We start from the raw sequence: 21,176 nt of genomic DNA, 5'->3' as shown, positions 1-21,176 counted from the left end.
CATTAATAACATTCCATGATTTAATGATGAAATCGCATGAAACATCAAGCGTGGTAGCACAGGTATTTCCGCTCTGAAGGTTTAGCCATCCACATATTCCATTTGTCGTGAATGTGATCCTTGAATGGCTTATTGAAGCACTTTCAAAAGTTGAACTGCGTCGATGTTTACTTAATAACATTAAAGTCCAATGGTAATCATTTTGTTAAATGGCAATTACTTGATCAAGACTTAATGGCAATTGTTTCAAGGGGATTGTTAAAGAGATGATATTGTTACATTGTTAAAGCAGGTTGTGGCTATTGGTACAGCACAGAAGGAACTAATTACCTTTTTGTTAGTATTTAAAAATTTTATGTATTAGTGTCATAAGTAGGCTTACATTAATACTGCAATGAAGTTACTGTGAAAATCCCCTAGTTGCCACACTCTGGCACCTGTTTGGGTACAGAGAATTGAACCCGATCCCTAGTGCTGTGCGGCAGCAGTGCTAACCACTTTGCCACTGTGCCTCTTTGTCCTTTTGACCTTTTAGAAACTAGAAGCAGGAGTAGGCCTTTTGTGTTTTATTCAAAAGAATGTAAATGGGGATGGTGGAGGTGCGATGACTATGCAGTCTTGAGAATAAACCTGCCTTGAGGTACAGGTTTGTCTTCGTTCTTCTCTCATAGTATTGGATTTAACACTATGGACATTAGACTTCACTACCCCCGCCCCCATCTTCCCCAGGTATAATTGTTATTTCTTCAGAGCCATCTCTTGATTTCATCAGTTATATGGGACCTGAACATATCCCACACTGATAAGCTGTGTTCTTTGCATAGGCTACCAGGAAGTCTTTTCCACCTGCTATTAATCCACAACTTTACTCAATCCCTGTCCCTAATGATGGTTGGATGGAATTTTGCAGAAACTGCTGCAGGGAAGTTGATTTTCAGCACACTTTTATCTTTGAAAATTGTCGTCTGTTTTAATTTAATTTGGGTTGTGCAGGCTGGTATCACCGTGTGGTTTTCGCTAGAACTGTTTTTGATCATTCACAGTTGGGCTGCTTGGCATGTCAAGATTCATTTGCTATTTACCCATGTTGCCAATACGACATAGGTGCTTGTATGTTGTTTTCTCCTCTTGTTGATGAATCGCTGGAAACTGGTCACTTTGATATTGAGGTCTTTTGATAGTCTCTGAGCAACCTTGGCCTTCTCTCTCAAAACTACTTTTTTGTCCCATAAAGCAGCTATACAACTAGTTGTTCTGCTGGACTCTGTTCACGATCAGGTCAGAGGCTGGTGCCTGTTCTCACGGCACACTTCATCTTGGGCATCTTCAGGGTGGATTTCTTCTGTCCTCTTGCCAGTTTTTCACCAACACTTAATGCCCTCACACTGCAGCGCAGTTACTAAGTTAACAAATATTACGACTCTTGGCTTGAAACCAGCGTTGAACTTTTCTTTTTGCCGGAGGAGGACCCATTTCAGTTTGTCATATGACATCTGCTCTGCGTGGGCATGTCTTAAACTCCCAAACATCATCTTTGCAACATGGCCGATATCAGCTGCTTGATCCCATCTGCCAACATTTAAAGTGAGCATAACATGCATTTCTGAGGTGAAAAATTTGAGGCCTACTCCTAATATGAGGATAGCATGTCTTAGTAAAAAGAGAATCAACTAATAGAAAATCATGTTGCAACTATATAAAACCTTGGTTCGGCTGCATTTGGAGTATTGCGTGCAGTTTTGGCCACCACACTACCAGAAAGAAGTGGAAGCTTTGGAGAGAGTGCAAAGAAGGTTCACCAGGATGTTGCCTGGTCTCGAGGGTGTTGACTATGAGGAGACGTTGAATAAACTTTAATAAATTGTTTTCACTGGAAGGACTGAGGCTGAGAGGAGACCTGATAGAGGCCTACAAAATTGAGAGGCATAGACAGAGTGGATAGTCAGAGGCTTTTTCCCAAGGTGGAAGTGTCAATTACAACAGGGCACATGTTCAAGGTGAGAGGGGGAAAGTTTAAGGGAGATGTGTGGGGTATGTTTTTCACGCAGACAGTGGTGGGTACCTGGAACGCACTGCCAGAGGAAGTGGTGGAAGCTGGAACATCTAGCAACATTAAGAGGCATCGGGATGGGTACATGAATAGGGAGGGAATAGAGGGATATGGAGTGAGTAAGAGCAGAAGCTTTTTTTTTAGTAGTTAGGGCAGCATAATCAGCACAGGCCTGGAGGGCCAAAGGGCTGTTCTTGTGCTGTACTGTACTTTTCTTTAATACACCTCGTTTAAGTCTAAACATAATTTTTGGTGCCTTCTGAAAGCCCAAAAATACCACATCCATTGGTTCTCCCTTATCTGATATACTGGTTACATCGTCAAGAAACTCCAGTAGATTTGTTAGTATGATTTGCCTTTCATAAACCCACGCTGGCTTTGTCGCATTCCATTAATGCTTTCCAAATGTTCTTTTATCACATCTTTTATAATAGTTTCGAGCATCTCCTCCACCTACTGATGTCAGGCTAACTGGTCTGTAATTCTCCCTTTTTTCTCTCCCTCCCTTTTTTAAATAGCAGGATTACATTTGCCACCTTCCAATCTGTAGGAACTGCTCCAGAATTTGGAAGATGACCACCAGTGCATCAAATATTCCTTTAATACTCCTGGATGTAGATTATCAGGCTCTGGTGACTTGTCAGTCTTTAACCCCACTAATTTCCCAGCACCATTTTCTTACTAATTCTGATTTCCTTCAATTCCACCCTCTCACTAGACCATTGATTCTATAACCTTTCTGTGAGATTATTTATGTCCTGTTTTGTGAAGACAGAACCGAAGTATGTGTTCAATTCTTCTGCCATTTCTTTGTTCCCCATTATTAAATTATTAATGATCAGAATTCATAATTTGCAACAATTGTTTTATTAATTTCTGGAATTGAGTGGTTGCTGCCGAACCTTAATTCAAGACTGCCTTCTTGAACAGCTGCAGTCCATGTGTCATAGGTGCATCCACAGTGATTTTAGCAAGGGAGTTCCAGGTTTTAGTGACGATGAAGGAACAGCAATATGGTTCCACATTAAGATCACTTGACTTGGAAACACCACCACCTTCAAGTTTCCCAAGTGTCTGTTGCTTTTGTCCTAGATTTTTTAAAGTTTTAAAATTTAAAGTTTAAATGTTTATTTATTAGTGCCACAAGTAGGCTTACATTAACACTGCAAGGAAATTACTGTGCAAATCCCCTAGTCACCACACTCTGGTGCCTGTTCGGGTACACTGAGGGAGCATTTAACACGGCCAAAGCACCGAACTAGCATGCCTTTTGGACTGTGGGAGGAAACCGGAGCACCTGGCAGAAACCCATGCAGACATGGGGAGAATGTACAGACTCCCCACAGACACTGACCCAAGCGGAGGCAGCAGTGCTAACCAGTGTGCCACCGTGCTGCCCCAGATTGTAAAGTTTGCAAAATTCTGAGGTACTGTTTAAGAAGTCTTGATGTGTTACTGGTGTACATCTTGTAGATAGTGCACACTGGTGCCACTGCACTGGTGGTGGAGGGAGTGAATGTTTAAACTGGTGGATGGGGTGCCAGTCAAGCGGGCTGCTTTGTCCTGGATGCCATTGAGCTTCTCGGGTGTTGTTGTAGCTGCACTCGTCTAGACCAGTGGAGCATATTCCAGCACACTCCCGACTACTGCTTTGTTAATGGTTAAGGGAGATGGGTTACTTGCTGCAGAATTCCCAACCTCTTATCTATTGTTCTAGCCAGATAGGTTTCTAGTCAATTTTGGCTCCCAGAATGTCGATGGTGGCGGATTCAGTAATGGTAATGCTGTAGAATGTCAAAGGGCTGGTTAAGCTCTCTCTCTCTTTGGAGGTACATCCTGGCACTTGTGTAGCACAAATGCTCATTGCTATTTCTCAACTCTAGCCTGAATATTGTTCAGGTTGTGCTGCATGTGGGCATGGACTGTTTCAGAATTTGAGGAGATGCAAATGATGCTGAACGTTGTACAATTATCAGTGAACACTTATGGGATTTGAACTCTCAACTTTAGGCTGTGAGGTGGGTGTGTTACCCACTGAGTCATAGTTATCCCTACTTCAGACCTTATGATAGAAGGAATATCATTGATGAAACAGCTGAAGTGGGTTGAGTCTAGGACACTACTCTGAGGAATGCCTGCAGCAGTGTCCTAGGGGTGAGATGATTGGCTCTGACAACTTAAACTGAGCATTGGTGAACAGGTTATTGATGAGTACGTGCTGCTTAATAGAACTGGCAATGCCAGCTTCCATCTTTGCTGATGTTTGAAGACTGATGGGGAGGTCCTTGGCTAGGTTGGATCGGTCCTGCTTTTTTTGAACAGTACATACCTGGGCAATTTTCCATAATGTTGGACAGATGCCAGTGATGTAATTGTACTGGAACAGCTGAACCATGGGCATGGCTAGTTCTGGAGCACATGTCTATCTTCCCTTGAAGAAAAGACCTATGAAAAGTGGTCCAACCATGACTGACGACAAGTTGAAGTTGGTATTCGATTAAACAAGGCTTATATTTTTGTCAACAATGGTCGTAAGTATGGGGATTGGGAAAATGGTGGAAATCCGAGCATAACTAAGAAATTGTTGAAAGAAGGCAAAAGAAATTAAGTGAACTAGCAAGAGGAATGAAAATGGATTGTAAAATCTTCTGAAAGCGAAGAGATTTGATAAAGCAAAGGTAGGTCCCTTAGAGGCAGAATCAGAAGAAATTATAATGGGAAATGAGGATTACCTTTTTTGCATTAGAAGACACTAACAAAACATTCTGAAAATAGTGTGGAACTAAAAATCAGGAACCTGGGGAAATCCGTATTCCTAAGAAATGGTACTGAAGATATTGATAGCACTAAGGTTAACAAATCCATTGCACTCAATGGCCTGCGTTTTATTAAATGTTGGAGCAGGCATAAATTCCCAAATTTTCTCCTGTTCCTATTTCTGACATTCTTGTATTAATTATATTTGTCGTCTTCCCCTTTTTTTTCCAGAATGCCCATATATATACGTCGAAAGTGTTGGAGCAAAAATGCCGGAAGTCCTTTGTTCAGCGAAAGATGGGTGTTTTGTTTCCTCACAAATATGACATCAGCATACGTCCTTTCCTGGAGAGAAATTCCATTTTACGTGACTCTGTATTCAAGTATAACACACCATTTGGTTTTAAAATGCACCAGAATAGTTTTAACCAACTCATTGATCTCATGCCCAAGGTATCATTGCCAGAAGAAATAGCAAGAAATCCTTGCAAACGCTGTGTTGTCTTGGGAAGTGGCGGAATACTACGAGGGTTAGGTCTTGGACCCTATTTGAATAAATTTGATGTTATCATCAGGTATAGCATATTTGTGTCTACCAGTCCTATTTACTTAAGAGAGCATTGCTTGTGATGCTTTGAAAATACTTGTTTTGGGTTTGAATGTCTGCCTGCCTAAATGTAACATCACTTTTTTTTCAATGAAATGAAAATTGTTTAATTCAAAGTTTCTGATTGTGATAACTAAATGCTAGAAAGATATGATCCTGTACTATCATGTGATTTTAAATGTTTGGTGGTATGGTGACACAGTGGTTAGCACTGCTGCCTCATAGCGCCAAGGATCCGGGTTCAATTCTGAGCTTGGGTCACTGTCAGTGCGCAGTCTGCACGTTCTCCCTGAATCTGCGTGGGTTTCTTCCGGATGCTCCAGTTTCCTCCCACAGTCTGAAAGACGTGCTGGTTAGGTGCATTGGCGATGCTAAAATTCTCCCTCAGTGTACCCGAACAGGAGCCGGAGTGTGGTGACTAGGGGATTTTCACAGTAACTTCATTGCAGTGTTACTTTATTTATCATTGTCACAAGTAGGTTTACATTAACACTGCAATGAAGTTACTGTGAAAATGTAAGTCTAATTGTGGCCTAATAAATAAAACTTTTAAAAAAACTTTTAAAATAATAGCCTGACATCTTAGGAAACTGATTGTGGAGGTAGAGTTTCCTTCGAGTGAAATTAAGAATTGCTGAGAATATGATGGAACTATCACAGTTGATGCTCCCTTTCAGCTTTAATTAGCAGCTACCAAGAAATGTTTTTCCCATCATAACCTAAGAAATATGAGCAGGAATTCATCCTTTTGGAGCCTGATTCATGGTTCAGTCAGATTGTGGCTGATTGTGTACTTCGGTTGCACTGCGCCACATTATCCCCATGGCTCTTGATTCTCCTAGTATCCAAAACACAATTGATCTGTGACTTGAATGTGTTCAATGAGCATCTGTAGATCACCTTGAGTAAATCCTATTAACGATATTTCTAAACCCCCCCCCCCCCCCCCCTCTAGTTCTAAGCTCCCCAGCTAGAGGAAACATACTGCCATTCTGTCAAGAATTTTGTGTTTCAATGAGATTACTTATAAACCCTAGGGAATATAAGCCTAGTCTACTCAATTTCTCATCATAGGGCTATCATCCTCAACACTGGTGCCCAACAAAATTGTGTTCTCAGCCCCCTACTATACTCCATGTACACCTATGACTGTGTGGCCAAATTCCACTCCAATATGATTTTCAAGTTTGTTGACGACACCACCGTAGTGGGTCGGACCTCAAACAATGACGAGAATGAGATAGAGAATCTGGTGAACTGGTGCGGCAACAATAATCTCTCCCTCAATGTCAACAAAATGAAGAAGATTGTCATCGACTTCAGGAAGCGTAAAGGAGAACATGCCCCTGTCTACATCAACGGGGACCAAGTAGAAAGGGTCGAGAGCTTTAAGTTTTTAGGTGTCCAGGTCACCAACAACCTGTCCTGGTCCCCCCATGCCGACATTATAGTTAAGAAAGCCCACCAACGCCTCTACTTTCTCAGAAGACTAAGGAAATTTGGCATGTCAGCTATGACTCTCACCAACCTTTACAGATGCACCATAAAAAGCATTCTTTCTGGTTGTATCACAGCTTGGTATGGCTCCTGCTCTGCTCAAGACCACAAGGAACTACAAAAGGTCATGAATATAGCCCAATCCATCTTGCAAACCAGCCTTCCATCCATTGACTCTGTCTACACTTCCCGCTGTCTCGGCAAAGCAGCCAGCATAACTAAGGACCCCTCACACCCCGGACATGCTCTCTTCCACCTTCTGTCGGGAAAAAGATACAAAAGTCTGAGGTCACGTCCCAACCGACTCGAGAACAGCTTCTTCCCCGCTACCAGAATTTTGAATGGACTTACCTTGCATTAAGTTGATCTTTCTCTACACCCTAGCTATGACTGTAACATTACATTCTGCACTCTCTCGTTTCTTTCTCTATGAACGGTATGCTTTGTCTGTAGAGTGCACAAGAAACCATACTTTTCACTATTGGCAGCCACTATGCTATTACATGCAACAATGATAAATCAAGTCAAAATCAAATTCCCTCATCCCAGAAATCCACCTAGTGAACCCTTGTTGCACTCCATCTAAAACAAGTATGTCCATCCTTGGGGAGGAGACCAAAATTGTCCCACTAGTAAAGTTTCACCAAGGCCATATAGAATTGCAGTTAAAATATGCTTCAGTTGATTAAGACTACCATGCTATTTGACAACATACAATTGTCGATTAGTTGCTGTATCTGCATGGTAATTTTGTGACTTGTGTACAAGCACACCCAGATCCCTCTGAATACCAACATTTCTCAGTCCCTTATCAGTTTAAAAATATGTATGCTACTGTTACCAAACCCCTCACTTCTCTACATTATAACCCATCTGCCATCTTGACCACTCACTTAACTTCTTTATATCCTTGGCAGCCTCTTTGCATCCTCCGCACAGCTTACTTTCCCATCTAACTTCCTGTTGTCAGCAAACACGGCTGCAATAAACTTGGTCTTTCATCCAAGTCATTAATGTAGATTTTAAATAGCTAAGGCCCAAGCACTACTTGCGTACCCCACTGGTTACCCCCTCCGACCGGAAAATAACCCATTCATTCCTATTTTGTTTCAGTGCATTAGTCCCTCCTCAACTGATGAACAGTGGCAGCCATGTGTACCATCTAAAAGATGCACTGCAAGAACTCGCTATGGTTCTTTAGGCAGCACCCATTGACCACTATCATCTAGAAGGACAAGGGCAGAAGATACCTGGGAACACCACCACCTGGAGGTTCCCAACTTTATTCACCATCCTGACTTGGAAATATATCGCCATTCCTTCACTGTCACTGGGTTAAAGTACTTGAATTCCCTCCCTGACAGCACTGTGGGCTACACCTCAAGGACTGTAGCAGTTCAAGAGGCAGCTCACCACTATCTTCTTGAGGGCAACTAGGGATGGGCAATAAATGCTGGCTTGGACAGAGACCCACATCCTGTAAATGAATTTAAAATGTTGTTCCTTGATTCATGCTAATACCACAAATCCCATGTGTAATAACCTCTTGTCTGGCACTTTGTCAAATGTTTTTTGGAAACCTCCACTACATTTGCTGATGTCCCTTTTACTCCCCCGCTAATTATAACCTCCAAAAAACAGGTTTGTCAAATTCTATTTTGCATTTCATAAATCCACACTGACCCTACCCAATCATATCATTTTCTGAGCACCCTGATATGTCGCTAATAGGTTTTAACATTTTCATACAGTTGCTTTTAGGCAACTGACCTATTTCTATTTCTAGTTCTCTTGAAAAGTGGGATCATGTTTGCATTCTTGGCAACAAGGAATTCTAGAAGTCCAAAGCAATGTGTCCACTATCTCCAAAGCCACCTTTTTAAACAAAAACACTGACGTGTAGGTATTCAGGGCCCAGGAGTTTCTTGGCTTTTGTCCCATTCATCTCTCTGATACCTTTTTAAACATAGAAAAGAGAGGAATTTGGATGTGGTTGCGGTGACACAGACTTGGTTGAAAGAGGGACAGGACTGGCAGCTGAATATTCCGGGGTACAAGTGTTTTAGGCGAGACAGAGGAGGGGCCAAAAGAGATGGGGGAGTAGCAGTATTAGTTGGAGAGCATATTACAGCGGTGCAGAGGGAGGACAATTCAGAGGGGTCGTGTAACGAGTCACTCTGGGTGGAGCTTAGAAACAGGAAGGGCGCAGTCACTATGTTGGGGGTGTACTACAGGCCCCCCAACAGCCCAAGGGAAGTGGAAGGACGGATATGTCAGGAGATACTGGATAGGTGCAGGAAAAATAGGGTTGTTGTAGTGGGAGACTTCAATTTCCCTGGTATAGACTGGAAATCGCTGAGAGCAGGGACTCTGAATGGGGAGGAATTTGTAAAATGCGTACAGGAGGGTTTTTTGGAACAATATGTAGATAGCCCGACTAGAGAGGGGGCTATACTGGACCTCGTACTGGGGAATGAGCCCAGTCAGGTCTTCAAAGTTTCGGTAGGGGAACGTGTGGCAAATAGTGACCACAATTCTGTTAGCTTTAGGATAGTGATGGAAAAGGATGAGTGGTGTCCCAAGGGTAAGGTGTTGGATTGGGGGGAAGGCTAACTTTAGTGGGATTAGGCAGAAATTGGCAGCTCTTGATTGGGAGAGGCTGTTCGAGGGTAAATCCACATCTGGCATGTGGGAGTCTTTTAAGGAACAGTTGTTCGGGCTACAGGACAGGCATGTGCCTGTTAAAAAGAAGGAAAGGAAGGGTAGGATTTGAGAACCGTGGATAACCAGGGAAATTGAGGGACTGGTCAAAAAGAAAAGAGAGGCGTATGGTAGGTCCAGGCAGCTAAAAACGGAGGGAGCTCTGGAGGAGTACAAAGAAAGTAGGAAAGAACTCAAACGGGGAATTAGAAGAGCAAAAAGGGGTCACGAAATGTTCTTGGCAGACAGGATTAAGGAGAATCCCAAGGCATTTTATTCATACGTTAGGAACAAAAGGGTTGTCAGGGAAAAAATCGGACCCCTCATGGACAAAAGTGGGGAATTATGCTTGGAGCCCAAAGAAGTAGGGGAGATCCTAAATTAATACTTTGCGTCGGTATTCACAAAGGGGAGGGATGTGTTGACTGGGAGTGTCTCGGAGGGGAGTGTTGAACCGTTGGAGAAAATCTCCATTACAAAGGAGGAAGTGTTAGGTTTGTTAGAGAATTTAAAGACTGACAAATCCCCAGGGCCTAATGGAATCTATCCAAGGCTGCTCAGGGAGACGAGAGATGAAATCGCTGGGCCTCTGACGCAAATCTTTGTCTCATCACTGGACGCAGGTGAGGTCCCAGAGGATTGGAGGATAGCTAATGTGGTCCCGTTATTTAAGAAGGGTAGGAAGGATAACCCGGGTAATTATAGGCCGGTGAGCTTGACGTCCGTGGTGGGGAAGTTGTTGGGAGAAGATTCTTAGAGATAGGATGTATGCGCATTTAGAAAGGAATAAACTCATTAACGATAGTCAGCATGGTTTTGTGAGAGGGAGGTCATGCCTCACTAACCTGGTGGAGTTTTTTGAAGAAGTGACCAGAATGGTTGACGAGGGAAGGGCCGTGGATGTCGTCTATATGGACTTTAGTAAAGCGTTTGACAAAGTCCCTCATGATAGGCTGGTGAAAAAGGTTGGATCTCATGGGATAAAGGGGGAGGTGGCTAGATGGGTGGAGAACTGGCTTGGTCACAGAAGACAGAGGGTGGTAGTGGAAGGGTCTTTTTCCGGCTGGAGGCCTGTGACTAGTGGTGTTCCGCAGGGCTCTGTATTGGGACCTCTGCTGTTTGTGATTTATATAAACGATCTGGAAGAAGGTGTAACTGGGGTGATCAGTAAGTTTGCGGACGACACAAAATTGGCAGGACTTGCAGATAGTGAGGAGTATTGTCAGAAGCTACAGAAGGATATAGATAGGCTGGAAATTTGGGCAAAGAAATGGCAGATGGAGTTCAATCCTGATAAATGCGAAGTGATGCATTTTGGTAGAAATAATGTAGGGAGGAGCTATATGATAAATGGCAGAACCATAAAGGGTGTAGATACGCAGAGGGACCTGGGTGTGCAAGTCCACAGATCCTTGAAAGTGACGTCACAGGTGGAGAAGGTGGTGAAGAAGGCATATGGCATGCCTGCCTTTATAGGATGGGGCATAGAGTATAAAAGTTGGGGTCTGATGTCGCAGATGTATAGAACGTTGGTTCGGCCGCATCTGGAATACTGCATCCAGTTCTGGTCGCCACACTACCAGAAGGACGTGGAGGCTTTGGAGAGAGTACAGAGGAGGTTTACCAGGATGTTGCCTGGTATGGAGGGGCTTAGTTATGAGGAGAGATTGGGTAAACTGGGGTTGTTCTCCCTGGAAAGACGGAGGATGAGGGGAGACTTAATAGAGGTGTATAAAATTATGAAAGGCATAGATAGGGTGAACGGTGGGAAGCTTTTCCCCAGGTCGGTGGTGACGTTCACGAGGGGTCATAGGTTCAAGGTGAAGGGGGGGACACAGATATCAGAAGGACATATTTTACACAGAGGGTGGTGGGGGCCTGGAATGCGCTGCCAGGCAAGGTGGTGGAGGCGGACACACTGGTAACGTTTAAGACTTATCTAGACAGCCGTGGGAATGGAGGGATACAAAAGAATGGTCTAGTTGGACCAGGGAGCGGCGCGGGCTTGGAGGGCCGAAGGGCCTGTTCCTGTGCTGTATTGTTCTTTGTTCTTGTTCTTTGAGCAGAAATAGGTCATTGCATTTCCACCATCTTGCCTTTTAATGAAGTTCCCCAATCTATCTTAGCCAACTCCTGCATCATATCTTTGTAGTTTCCTTTGTTTTGATTTAGAACCCTGGTTTCAGATTAGACTTCACTTTTCATCCTATTGAAGAATTCTGTTGTGTTCTGGTCACTGTTCCCTAAATTACCATGCACAACAAGATTATTAATTAACCCCTTCTCATTGCAAAATACCAAATCTAGGATGACATGTTTTCTAGTTGATTTCTCGACATACTGGTCTAAAATAAATCTCATACATACTCCAGGAATTCATCCACCAGTGTTATTGCTCATTTGGTTTGCCTAATCTATATGTAGATTAAAATCACCAATGATTACTGTAGCACCTTTGTTACATGCATCTCTAATTCCCTGTTCATTCCCACCCCCTACCTTACCACTACAGTTTGACGACCTATATACAACTCCCATTAATATTCTCCACACCTTGTTTCTTCTTCGTTCCACCCAAACAATATATTAGATTTTCTGAGCCAATATCCTCATGCACTGTTGCATTCATTTCATCCTTGACTAACCATGCCAGTCCACTACCTCTTGCTTTTTGCCTGTCCTTCTTAAATATAGAGTACCCTTGCATATTCAGTTCCCAGCCTTCATCACCCTGCAATCATATCTTGCCTGTTTATCTCAATTTACCCTGTTAATTCGGCTACCTTATTGTGAATGCTCCATGCATTCAGGTACTGTGCATTTAGACCCGTTTGTTTAAACATTTTTACAATTTTTGTACTATGGCCCTATTTGCTGCTAGCCCTTGTTTCCTCTGCCTACAGCTCTGTGTGACTAGCAACCTCATCTGAAGAGGGTGGGCATTGCTGGTATATGTAGAAGAATGAGAAAGGAACCTCAAGTGGAAGTTGCCTCTGAAGACTTTAGAAAGTTTAATGATGAAGTCAGAGCATCATTTGAGGAAGGGTTACTCCTCCACAGGATGGCACTTGACCACAGCTGTGGTTGCCTGGGAGATTGGAAGGGGACGAATTGTAGGAGGCATAACTGCAACCCCCCCTCCCTGCCTGATCTGCCACTGGAGGTCCCCTCCATGCTTTGAACTTAGTGGGAGGGCCTGTTTGCTATTTGGAAAATTCCAGATGAGTGTCCTCAATAGGCACTTCAATTGCCATCAATGGCTCCTCATCGCTGGTGGAATGCTAACACTCTAGAAGCAGCCTCACTAAAAATAAGCTGGAGATGAGAGTATGATGGTAAACCTTGTGCTGACTGGTAGCACAAAATTGTGCTAATGTCAGACCCCCTGTCTTCAATGAAAATCCAGTCCAAGCTATTTGTCTCTCTCCCCTTTCCTTATTCCTGTTATAGTTTCTCCTGTCCCATACTGTAAAGAACTGAAGCTTGCTTTCACTGATCTCTTCCTCTTTACAAATCTATAGAAACTTTCAAAATTAGTTTTTATGTCTCTTGCTATTTTACGCTAATATTCTCTTTTCCCTTCTTTATCAGTTGCTTGGCCATTCTTTGCTAAATTCTTCCAATCATCAGGATTCTTACTCTTTGGCAAGATCATAACCTTCTTCCTTAATATCTTTAATTTGTCTTGTTAGTTACAGTGCATTTTTCCTGTGGACTTTTTATTCCTTAAGGGAATGTGTTGCGTTCCTCGTTTCAAACTTAACTAAACCACTTCTCAACTAAAACACTTCTCAGATCAGTGTAAAATGAATCATTGTGGGCCTGAACTACTACAAAGTGGCAATCAGAGTTGAAATGAGATCAGACCTGGAGAGGCAAATGCGATTCAGCATATTTTGAGATTATCACTAAAACAGACATGTCTTCTGATTTGCATAAAGCTTTTATTGTAATCATTTTGAAAGACTACTTGATCTAGTCAGTTGATAACTGTAAAAAAACAGTCGCAAGCCTGAGGATTGGGAGTGTTTTATGAACCAGCAGAGGGCCACCAAAACTAGATGAAATGGAAATAACTCAATGCGAATAAACTAGCCAGAAATATAAAGACAGGTTGTAAGAACTTTCATAAGTATATAAAAAAGGTAAAGTCGCCATAGTCCCAGATGATCATAGGCGGCTGCTCCCCATTTGAGGGGGGAGAGCTGACTGGTGGTGATTTTAACCTGAGGATCACCACACCTCAGGCAAGGAGCAAAGCTGAGAAGGCGGGGACCTTCATGAATAGCCTCAGCTGGTATGGAAATTGAATTGACATGGTTGGCATTACTCTGCATCATGAACCAACTGTCCAGTCAACTGAATTAATTGACCGTCCCCCAACGTAAAAGTGTATAAGTGTACAAGTATTTAAAGAGCAAAATAAAGCGAAAGTGAACATTAGCCCCTTAGACAGGAGAAGTTTGGTTTTGTCAAAACGCAGAAGGGGGCCATTTTGCCCATCGTGTCTGCACCAACTTTTCAAACGAGCATCATGGCTAAGTGCCTTTTCCCTGTATACCTGCATGTTGGTTCTATTCAAATAATTGATGCCCTCTTGAATGCCTTGATTGAACCTGTTTCCACCACACTTCTAGAAGGTGTATTCCAACCCGATCATTGTGTGAAAAAGTTGTTCTCCCATTCCATTTGCTGCTATTGTAAACAGTTTAAATGTGTGCACTCTTGTTCTTGATCCTTTTACGAGCTTAAACAGTTTCTCCCGATCAACTCTGTCCAGCTCCCTCATGCTTTTGAACATCTCTATCTAATCTCCTCTTAGCCACCTTCTCTCCCAAGTAGAACAGTTCCAACTTCTCCAATCTATCCTCATAACTGAAGTTTCTCATCCCTGGAAGCATCCTTGTAAACCTCTTCTGCACTTTCTCCAATGCATTCACATGTTTCCTACAGCGTGGCACCCAGAAGTATAGACAATATTCCAGCTAGTGTCTTGTACAAGTTCAGCATAGTACAAGAGCAAGGAGACTACGCCCCTATTGATGATGTTCAGAATACTAAAGATTAATTAACTATTAACTCCACCTGTCCTGCCACCTTCAATGAGCTACGCAAATATGCACCCAAGTCTCTTTGCTCCCACACCCCTTTTAGACTTTTGCCCCTCAATTTATGTTGTCTCTCCATGTTCTTTCTATCAAAATGCATAACCTCCCCTACTCTGCATTGAACTCCATCTGCCACCTATCTGCCCACCCAAATGTCCTTTGGAAGTTCTACTCTGTCCTCTTCACTGTTAACAATACTTCACATCCTTCCGATAATGTGGCGACCAGAATTGCACACAATACTCTAGCTGTGGCCTCACCAAAGTTCTATACAACTCAAACATGACTTCCCTGCTTTTGTAATCTATGCCTTGATTAATAAAGGCAAGTGTCCCATATGCCTTTTTCACAACCCTATTAACATGCCCTTCCACTTTCAGAGATCTGTGGACAAACACGCCAAGGTCGCTTTGTTCCACAGAACTTCCTAGTGTCCTACCATTCATTGAATACTTTCTTGTCAAATTACTCCTTCCAAAGTGCATCACCTCAAACTTTCAGGGTTAAATTCCATCTGCCACTTATCTGCCCATTTGACCATTGCGTCTATATCTTGTAGCCCAAGACACTCCGCCTCACTGTTAACCACCCGTCCAATCTTTGTGTCATCTGCAAACTTAGTAATCCTACCCTCCACAAAGTCATCAATGTAATTTATATAAATGATGAATAATAGGGGGGCCAACACCTGATCCCCACCTGATCCCAGATCCCTGTGGTATGCCACTGGGCACTGGCTTCCAGTCAGTAAAGCAGTCTTCTGTCATCATTTGTCTCCTACAACTGAGCCAGTTTTGAATCCACTTTATCAAGTTACCCTGTATCCCATGTGCATTTACCTTCTTTACAAGTCTCCCATGTGGTACCTTGTCAAAGACTTTGCTGAAATCCATATGAACTACATCAACTGCACCACCCTCATCTACGCACCTGGTCACCTTCTCAAAAATTCAATCAAATTTGTTAGGTATGACCTCCCTCTGACGAAGCCACGCTGACTCTCCCATGAAGAAAGGCTCGGCTTCTATCCATTGGCATTTAGAGGAATAAAAAGTGATCCTATCGAAACACGCAAATGATGTTTCCTCTTGTAGGGAAACTCAAATTAGGGGAAATCATGCTCTCAGCCTTGGGTGATGTCATTTTTGGGAGGAAGAAAAAACTGTGGGCAGGTCGGGTGACAGGAGTTTTGGGAGTTGGAGGTTAGAAGCAGTCTCTGTTTTTTTTTAGATTCTGTTGCTTTCCCTTTTAACACCAAGAGAATTTTTTTCTGAGTTGTTAATCTGTTGAATTTTCTTCAGAAAGTAGTGGAGGCTTGGTCTTTGAATATGTTCAAGACTCGGTTAGATGGATTTTTGATAGAGAAGGGAGTTCAGGGTTATGGGGGTACGACAGGAAACTGGAGTCGGGACCCTAATCCAATCAGCCGTGATCTTTCTGAATGGCAGAGCATTTTAAACTTTAAACAGAAAATAGACATGGGTGTCAGATTAGCCATGACCCTGTGGAATAGTGGAGCGGTCTGGATGGTTTATCAGGGGCAGGCCGAATGGCCTACTACTCCTCCTATGTTCTTATGTTTTCTTATGGCACTCCATCCCAATTCATTCCCAATGGGCAGCATGGTGGCACAGTGGTTAGCACTGCTGCCTCACAGTGCCAGGGACCTGGGATCAATTCCGACCTCTGGTCACTGTCTGAGCGGAGTTTACACGTTCTCCCCGTGTCAGCGTGGGCTTCCTCGGGATGCTCTGGTTCCCTCCCACAGTCCGAAAGATGTGTGGGTTAGGTTGATTGGCCATGCTAAATTAAACCTAGTGTCAGGGGGATTAGCAGGGTTACGGGAATAGGGCCTGGGTGGAATAGTGGTCGGTACAGACTCGATGGGCCGAATGGCCTCCTTCTGTACTGTGGGATTCTGAATTCAGGTATTCGATGTTAGAAACTCGCTATGTATGTAAATTAAAACAAAATAGTGTTGTTAAAATTATTTTTGTAGTTTTCGCTTGCCTATCAAGAAACTTGTATTCTTCTCAGGTTGAACAATGCACCAATCCAAGGATTCACTCAAGATGTTGGTAACAAAACTACTATAAGAATGAGCTATCCAGAGGGAGCACCAAAATCTCAGCTTGAGTACGATCCTTACATGTTGTTTGTTGCTGTAATGTATAAGCGAGTAGATTTCAGCTGGCTGAAGGCGATGATTAAAAAAGAAAGAGTGGTGAGTAGATTCACTAAAATTTTAACACTTCTTACTGATGCACTATATTTGCAAAAGAACTGTTAAGATCCCCACTGATGTTAGATGCGATGGTATCCCACAACTCAGAAGGGTAACTTGGGACACCAAGTGTGTTTTTCAATTTGGTATAATTTGAGGATAGATACGCATACCAGTGAGGGAAAATATCTAGTCTCCTTGTAACCACTCAAATAAAAGAAGATTTATTAACAGGTAAAACACACAACAAAGGCCACAATACAAAATTACACTTAAACTACCATAATGCTTACACATACAACCCACAGCATGTGAACTGCAGCATTTCAAGAAGGCGGCTCACCACCACCTTCTCCAGGACAACTAGGGATGGGCAATAAATGCTGGCCAGACAGCAATGTCCATGTCCCATGAATAAATTTTTTTAAAAGTACTATGTTTATGATGAAACCCTACAAATGGGATATTCATTCATAAGACGTGATTGAACCATCAGGAGGTAATCTGGTTCTTAAATCTTTATATAGACCTGAAATTGGAAATGGCCCTAATCATAGCCTCAATTGCTTTTTATTAGTTAGAGGACAGCATTTTTTTTTCTCAACTTTTTTTTCTCCTCTAAAACATGATATTGAGCTGAGGATGCATATGGCTACCTGTCATTGATCAGGTAAAGAACACTGCCACTCAAAAGTAGTCACTTGATGGTCTATAAGGAGAGACTGGTGATCTCTTGCTGATCTTTCCTCCTTTGTAGGAAGTGTCTTGCATTTTCTTAGCAGTTGACTACTGCAGTAGTGCCTGCAGCCCTCTTCCAGCCAAAATAGCACAAGTTTCCTCTTACCCATAGCCTGGAACAGATTTGTTTTTTGTCAGGCACAATTTAACTCGAGCCCAAACTTCACATATTCTTTCCTGCTATGTAAATCAGTATAACCTCCTGTGCTGCAATTTTGTCTCCCAATAGTAAACTTTGCTCTTTCAATCATGGAGTAGTGAGTGATATGATGCACATTACTATCAACGGATAAGTAAGAATTCAGTGCAGATTCGTTTATTCATGCACTGTGATTCTGTGATCATGTGATTCAAATAGAAAATATCAATTAATTTGTAAGAAAGAAATATAAATGTTGGCACCTTGCATTCATGTGGAAAATTGTTACCTAATAATCCCATTTTAATGAAGCGAGGCCTAAGCAATATGTAGAGATTGCTGGATTAATGTTATTGGCATAAAAATCATTCTGTAACAATGACTTAGTTATATATAAGGCGATTGTTAAATTATAGATTTTCTTTACCATTTAGTCATTTTGGGAAAGAATTTGGTTCTGGCAGAAAGTGATGGACGAAATACCAATTCAGCCAGCACAGTTTCGAATTCTGAACCCTGAGGTTATAAGAGAAACAGCAGTAGATCTGCTACAGTTACCTGAACCTCGATCAACGCTCTGGGGCTGGGACCAGGTATGAGCTAAATATCCGCTATTTGGCCAACAGATTGTTTTAGAAAAATTTATTTTGGGGAAACGTGGATTTAAGGCAAAATATGATTTGTGGATAGAACATAGAACATAGAAAGCCACAGCACAAACAGGCCCTTCGGCCCACAAGTTGCGCCGATCACATCCCCACCTCTAGGCCTATCTATAGCCCTCAATCCCATTAAATCCCATGTACTCATCCAGAAGTCTCTTAAAAGACCCCAACGAGTTTGCCTCCACCACCACCGACGTCAGCCGATTCCACTCACCCACCACCCTCTGAGTGAAAAACTTACCCCTGACATCTCCTCTGTACCTACCCCCCAGCACCTTAAACCTGTGTCCTTTCGTAGCAACCATTTCAGCCCTTGGAAATAGCCTCTGAGAGTCTACCCTATCCAGACCTCTCAACATCTTGTAAACCTCTATCAGGTCACCTCTCATCCTTCGTCTCTCCAGGGAGAAGAGACCAAGCTCCCTCAACCTATCCTCATAAGGCATGCCCCCCAATCCAGGCAACATCCTTGTAAATCTCCTCTGCACCCTTTCAATGGCTTCAACATCTTTCCTGTAATGAGGTGACCAGAACTGCGCGCAGTACTCCAAGTGGGGTCTAACCAGGGTCCTATAAAGCTGCAGCATTATCTCCCGACTCCTAAACTCAATCCCTCGATTAATGAAGGCCAGTACGCCTTCTTGACCGCATCCTCCACCTGCGAGGCCGATTTAAGAGTCCTATGAACCCGGACCCCAAGGTCCTTCTGATCCTCTACACTGCTAAGAATGGTACCCTTCATATTATACTGCTGCTTCATCCCATTGGATCTGCCAAAATGGATCACCACACACTTATCCGGGTTGAAGTCCATCTGCCACTTCTCCGCCCAGTCTTGCATTCTATCTATGTCTCGCTGCAACTTCTGACATCCCTCCAAACTATCCACAACACCACCTACCTTGGTGTCGTCAGCAAACTTACCAACCCATCCCTCCACTTCCTCATCCAGGTCATTTATGAAAATGACAAACAGCAAGGGTCCCAGAACAGATCCCTGGGGCACTCCACTGGTCACTGACCTCCATGCAGAGAAAGACCCCTCCACAGCCACTCTCTGCCTTCTGCAGGCAAGCCAGTTCTGGATCCACAAGGCAACAGCCCCTTGGATCCCATGCCCTCTCACTTTCTCAAGAAGTCTTGCATGGGGGACCTTATCGAACGCCTTGCTGAAGTCCATATAGACCACATCCACCGCTCTTCCTGTTGGATAAAGGTTTGCCCTAGACTGTGTAAGTTATATTTTAATGTTTTTGGGAAGTAAAAACGCAGTTCTCGCATTAGAATATTCTAATGTGATTTTTTAAAAAAAAACATATTTGTGCTTTCAGTGTGGGCCAGAGGTCTACTTTTGTATCATTATGATGAATGTTAGATAAACGGGACATTTGATGTGAAATTTTGTTTTAGTAAAACTTTAAAAAGGAAGCCTTACTTTTTGTGACCACCAGGTGTCTCAAATAGCTTTACAGCCAATGAAGTAAGTACCTTTTGAAGTATAGTCACAGCTCTTGTAGGAGTGGATAGTAATGAATATTAACCAAAAACCACTGTCTAATGCTCTGTTCATGGTTCTGCATAATCTCAAGACTACTTCATCCCTTTCCAGTGTTAATGTATTAGACAGTTCCTGTATCATGACTACATCTCTAAGGATTCTGAATCACCAGAAGAGCGCCTTCATCCCCAATCTCCTCCAGTGTAATCATTCTGTGCTTCTGCAACTTCTCCTAAATTGTTTAAAATTCCACCTATCTACCCAAGGGCTGCCCTTCACTGTATCCTTTCCAGTGCCAGATTCTCTCCCGTTGTGTGACCAGACTGTGCTTGGGGTAGGTTCAGATCTATACTCTGCACAAACTTGGCCACTTCCTACGATTTGTGTTGTCTTCCTGCGACTGAATATCCCATTTGACCTTTTTACAGCTATAATACACACTGATTATATCCAACAGTCCTCCCAAACTGATCAGCTGTGTTGTGTTCTAAAAATAGCACAATTTAGTTTGCACTGAAGCAAAATACTGTGGGTAGTGGAAATCTGAAGTATAAACAGAAATACACAGGTCTGACATCATCTGTGCAGAAAGAAACAAAGTTGACATTTTAGTCCTGTAACCTTTCACCAGTTCTATTAACCTGAAATGTTAGCTGTTTCTCTCTGTTTCTACCATTTAGTTTTCTATTGTCATTGCTAACTATACTTTCTCAATCTCTTGACATTACTTCCACCCCCCCCTCATTAAATGGTAACTGGCATTTATCAGCCCAATCTCCAAATCTCTGCAGGCAATTCTGGTTAATTTAATAAATTAAGCCAGGGTTCTGTTTCCTGTTAATTTCCAATTGATTTGCCTAATACTAAAAATCATTGTCCCGAGCAGTAATCCTCTCAGCATGCCACTTTTTGCATTGATCAGGCTCCAACAATAACCACCCTGTGTTTCCTTTACTTCAATCAATTTTCAATCCATTCATGCTTATCCTGCGTGGCACTTTCTCAAATGTTTTACTGAAATCCAAATAACCAATATCCATTGATTGTTAGCTCAGTGGTAGCACTCCTGCATCTGAATCGGAAAACTATGTTTCAAGGCCGAGGACTTGGAACACACAACCTAACACAGTAATAAGGGGATTGCTTTATTGCCAGAGGCACTGTCTTTCTTATATAGATGATGTGGAGATGCC

At 42.7% G+C, this 21,176-nt stretch overlaps 1 protein-coding gene across 6 annotated transcripts in view; it reads left to right on the top strand.

The window, feature by feature from the left end:
• The window catches only part of st3gal5 (ST3 beta-galactoside alpha-2,3-sialyltransferase 5), a 219,366-nt gene that overhangs the window by 179,014 nt on the left and 19,176 nt on the right, over positions 1-21,176 (top strand). For all 6 annotated transcript variants that reach the window (XM_078223763.1, XM_078223724.1, XM_078223733.1 and 3 more), the window contains 3 exons: positions 5,039-5,382; positions 16,757-16,943; positions 18,255-18,413. In XM_078223763.1, the coding sequence (XP_078079889.1) occupies positions 5,039-5,382; positions 16,757-16,943; positions 18,255-18,413 (690 nt within the window). The remainder of the gene's footprint in view (positions 1-5,038; positions 5,383-16,756; positions 16,944-18,254; positions 18,414-21,176) is intronic.

Source organism: Mustelus asterias, chromosome 1 (assembly GCF_964213995.1).
Source record: "Mustelus asterias chromosome 1, sMusAst1.hap1.1, whole genome shotgun sequence".
NCBI lineage: Eukaryota > Metazoa > Chordata > Chondrichthyes > Carcharhiniformes > Triakidae > Mustelus > Mustelus asterias.
Note: the sequence above shows the minus strand (reverse complement) of the source record. Positions and strands in the feature narration are given on the sequence as shown.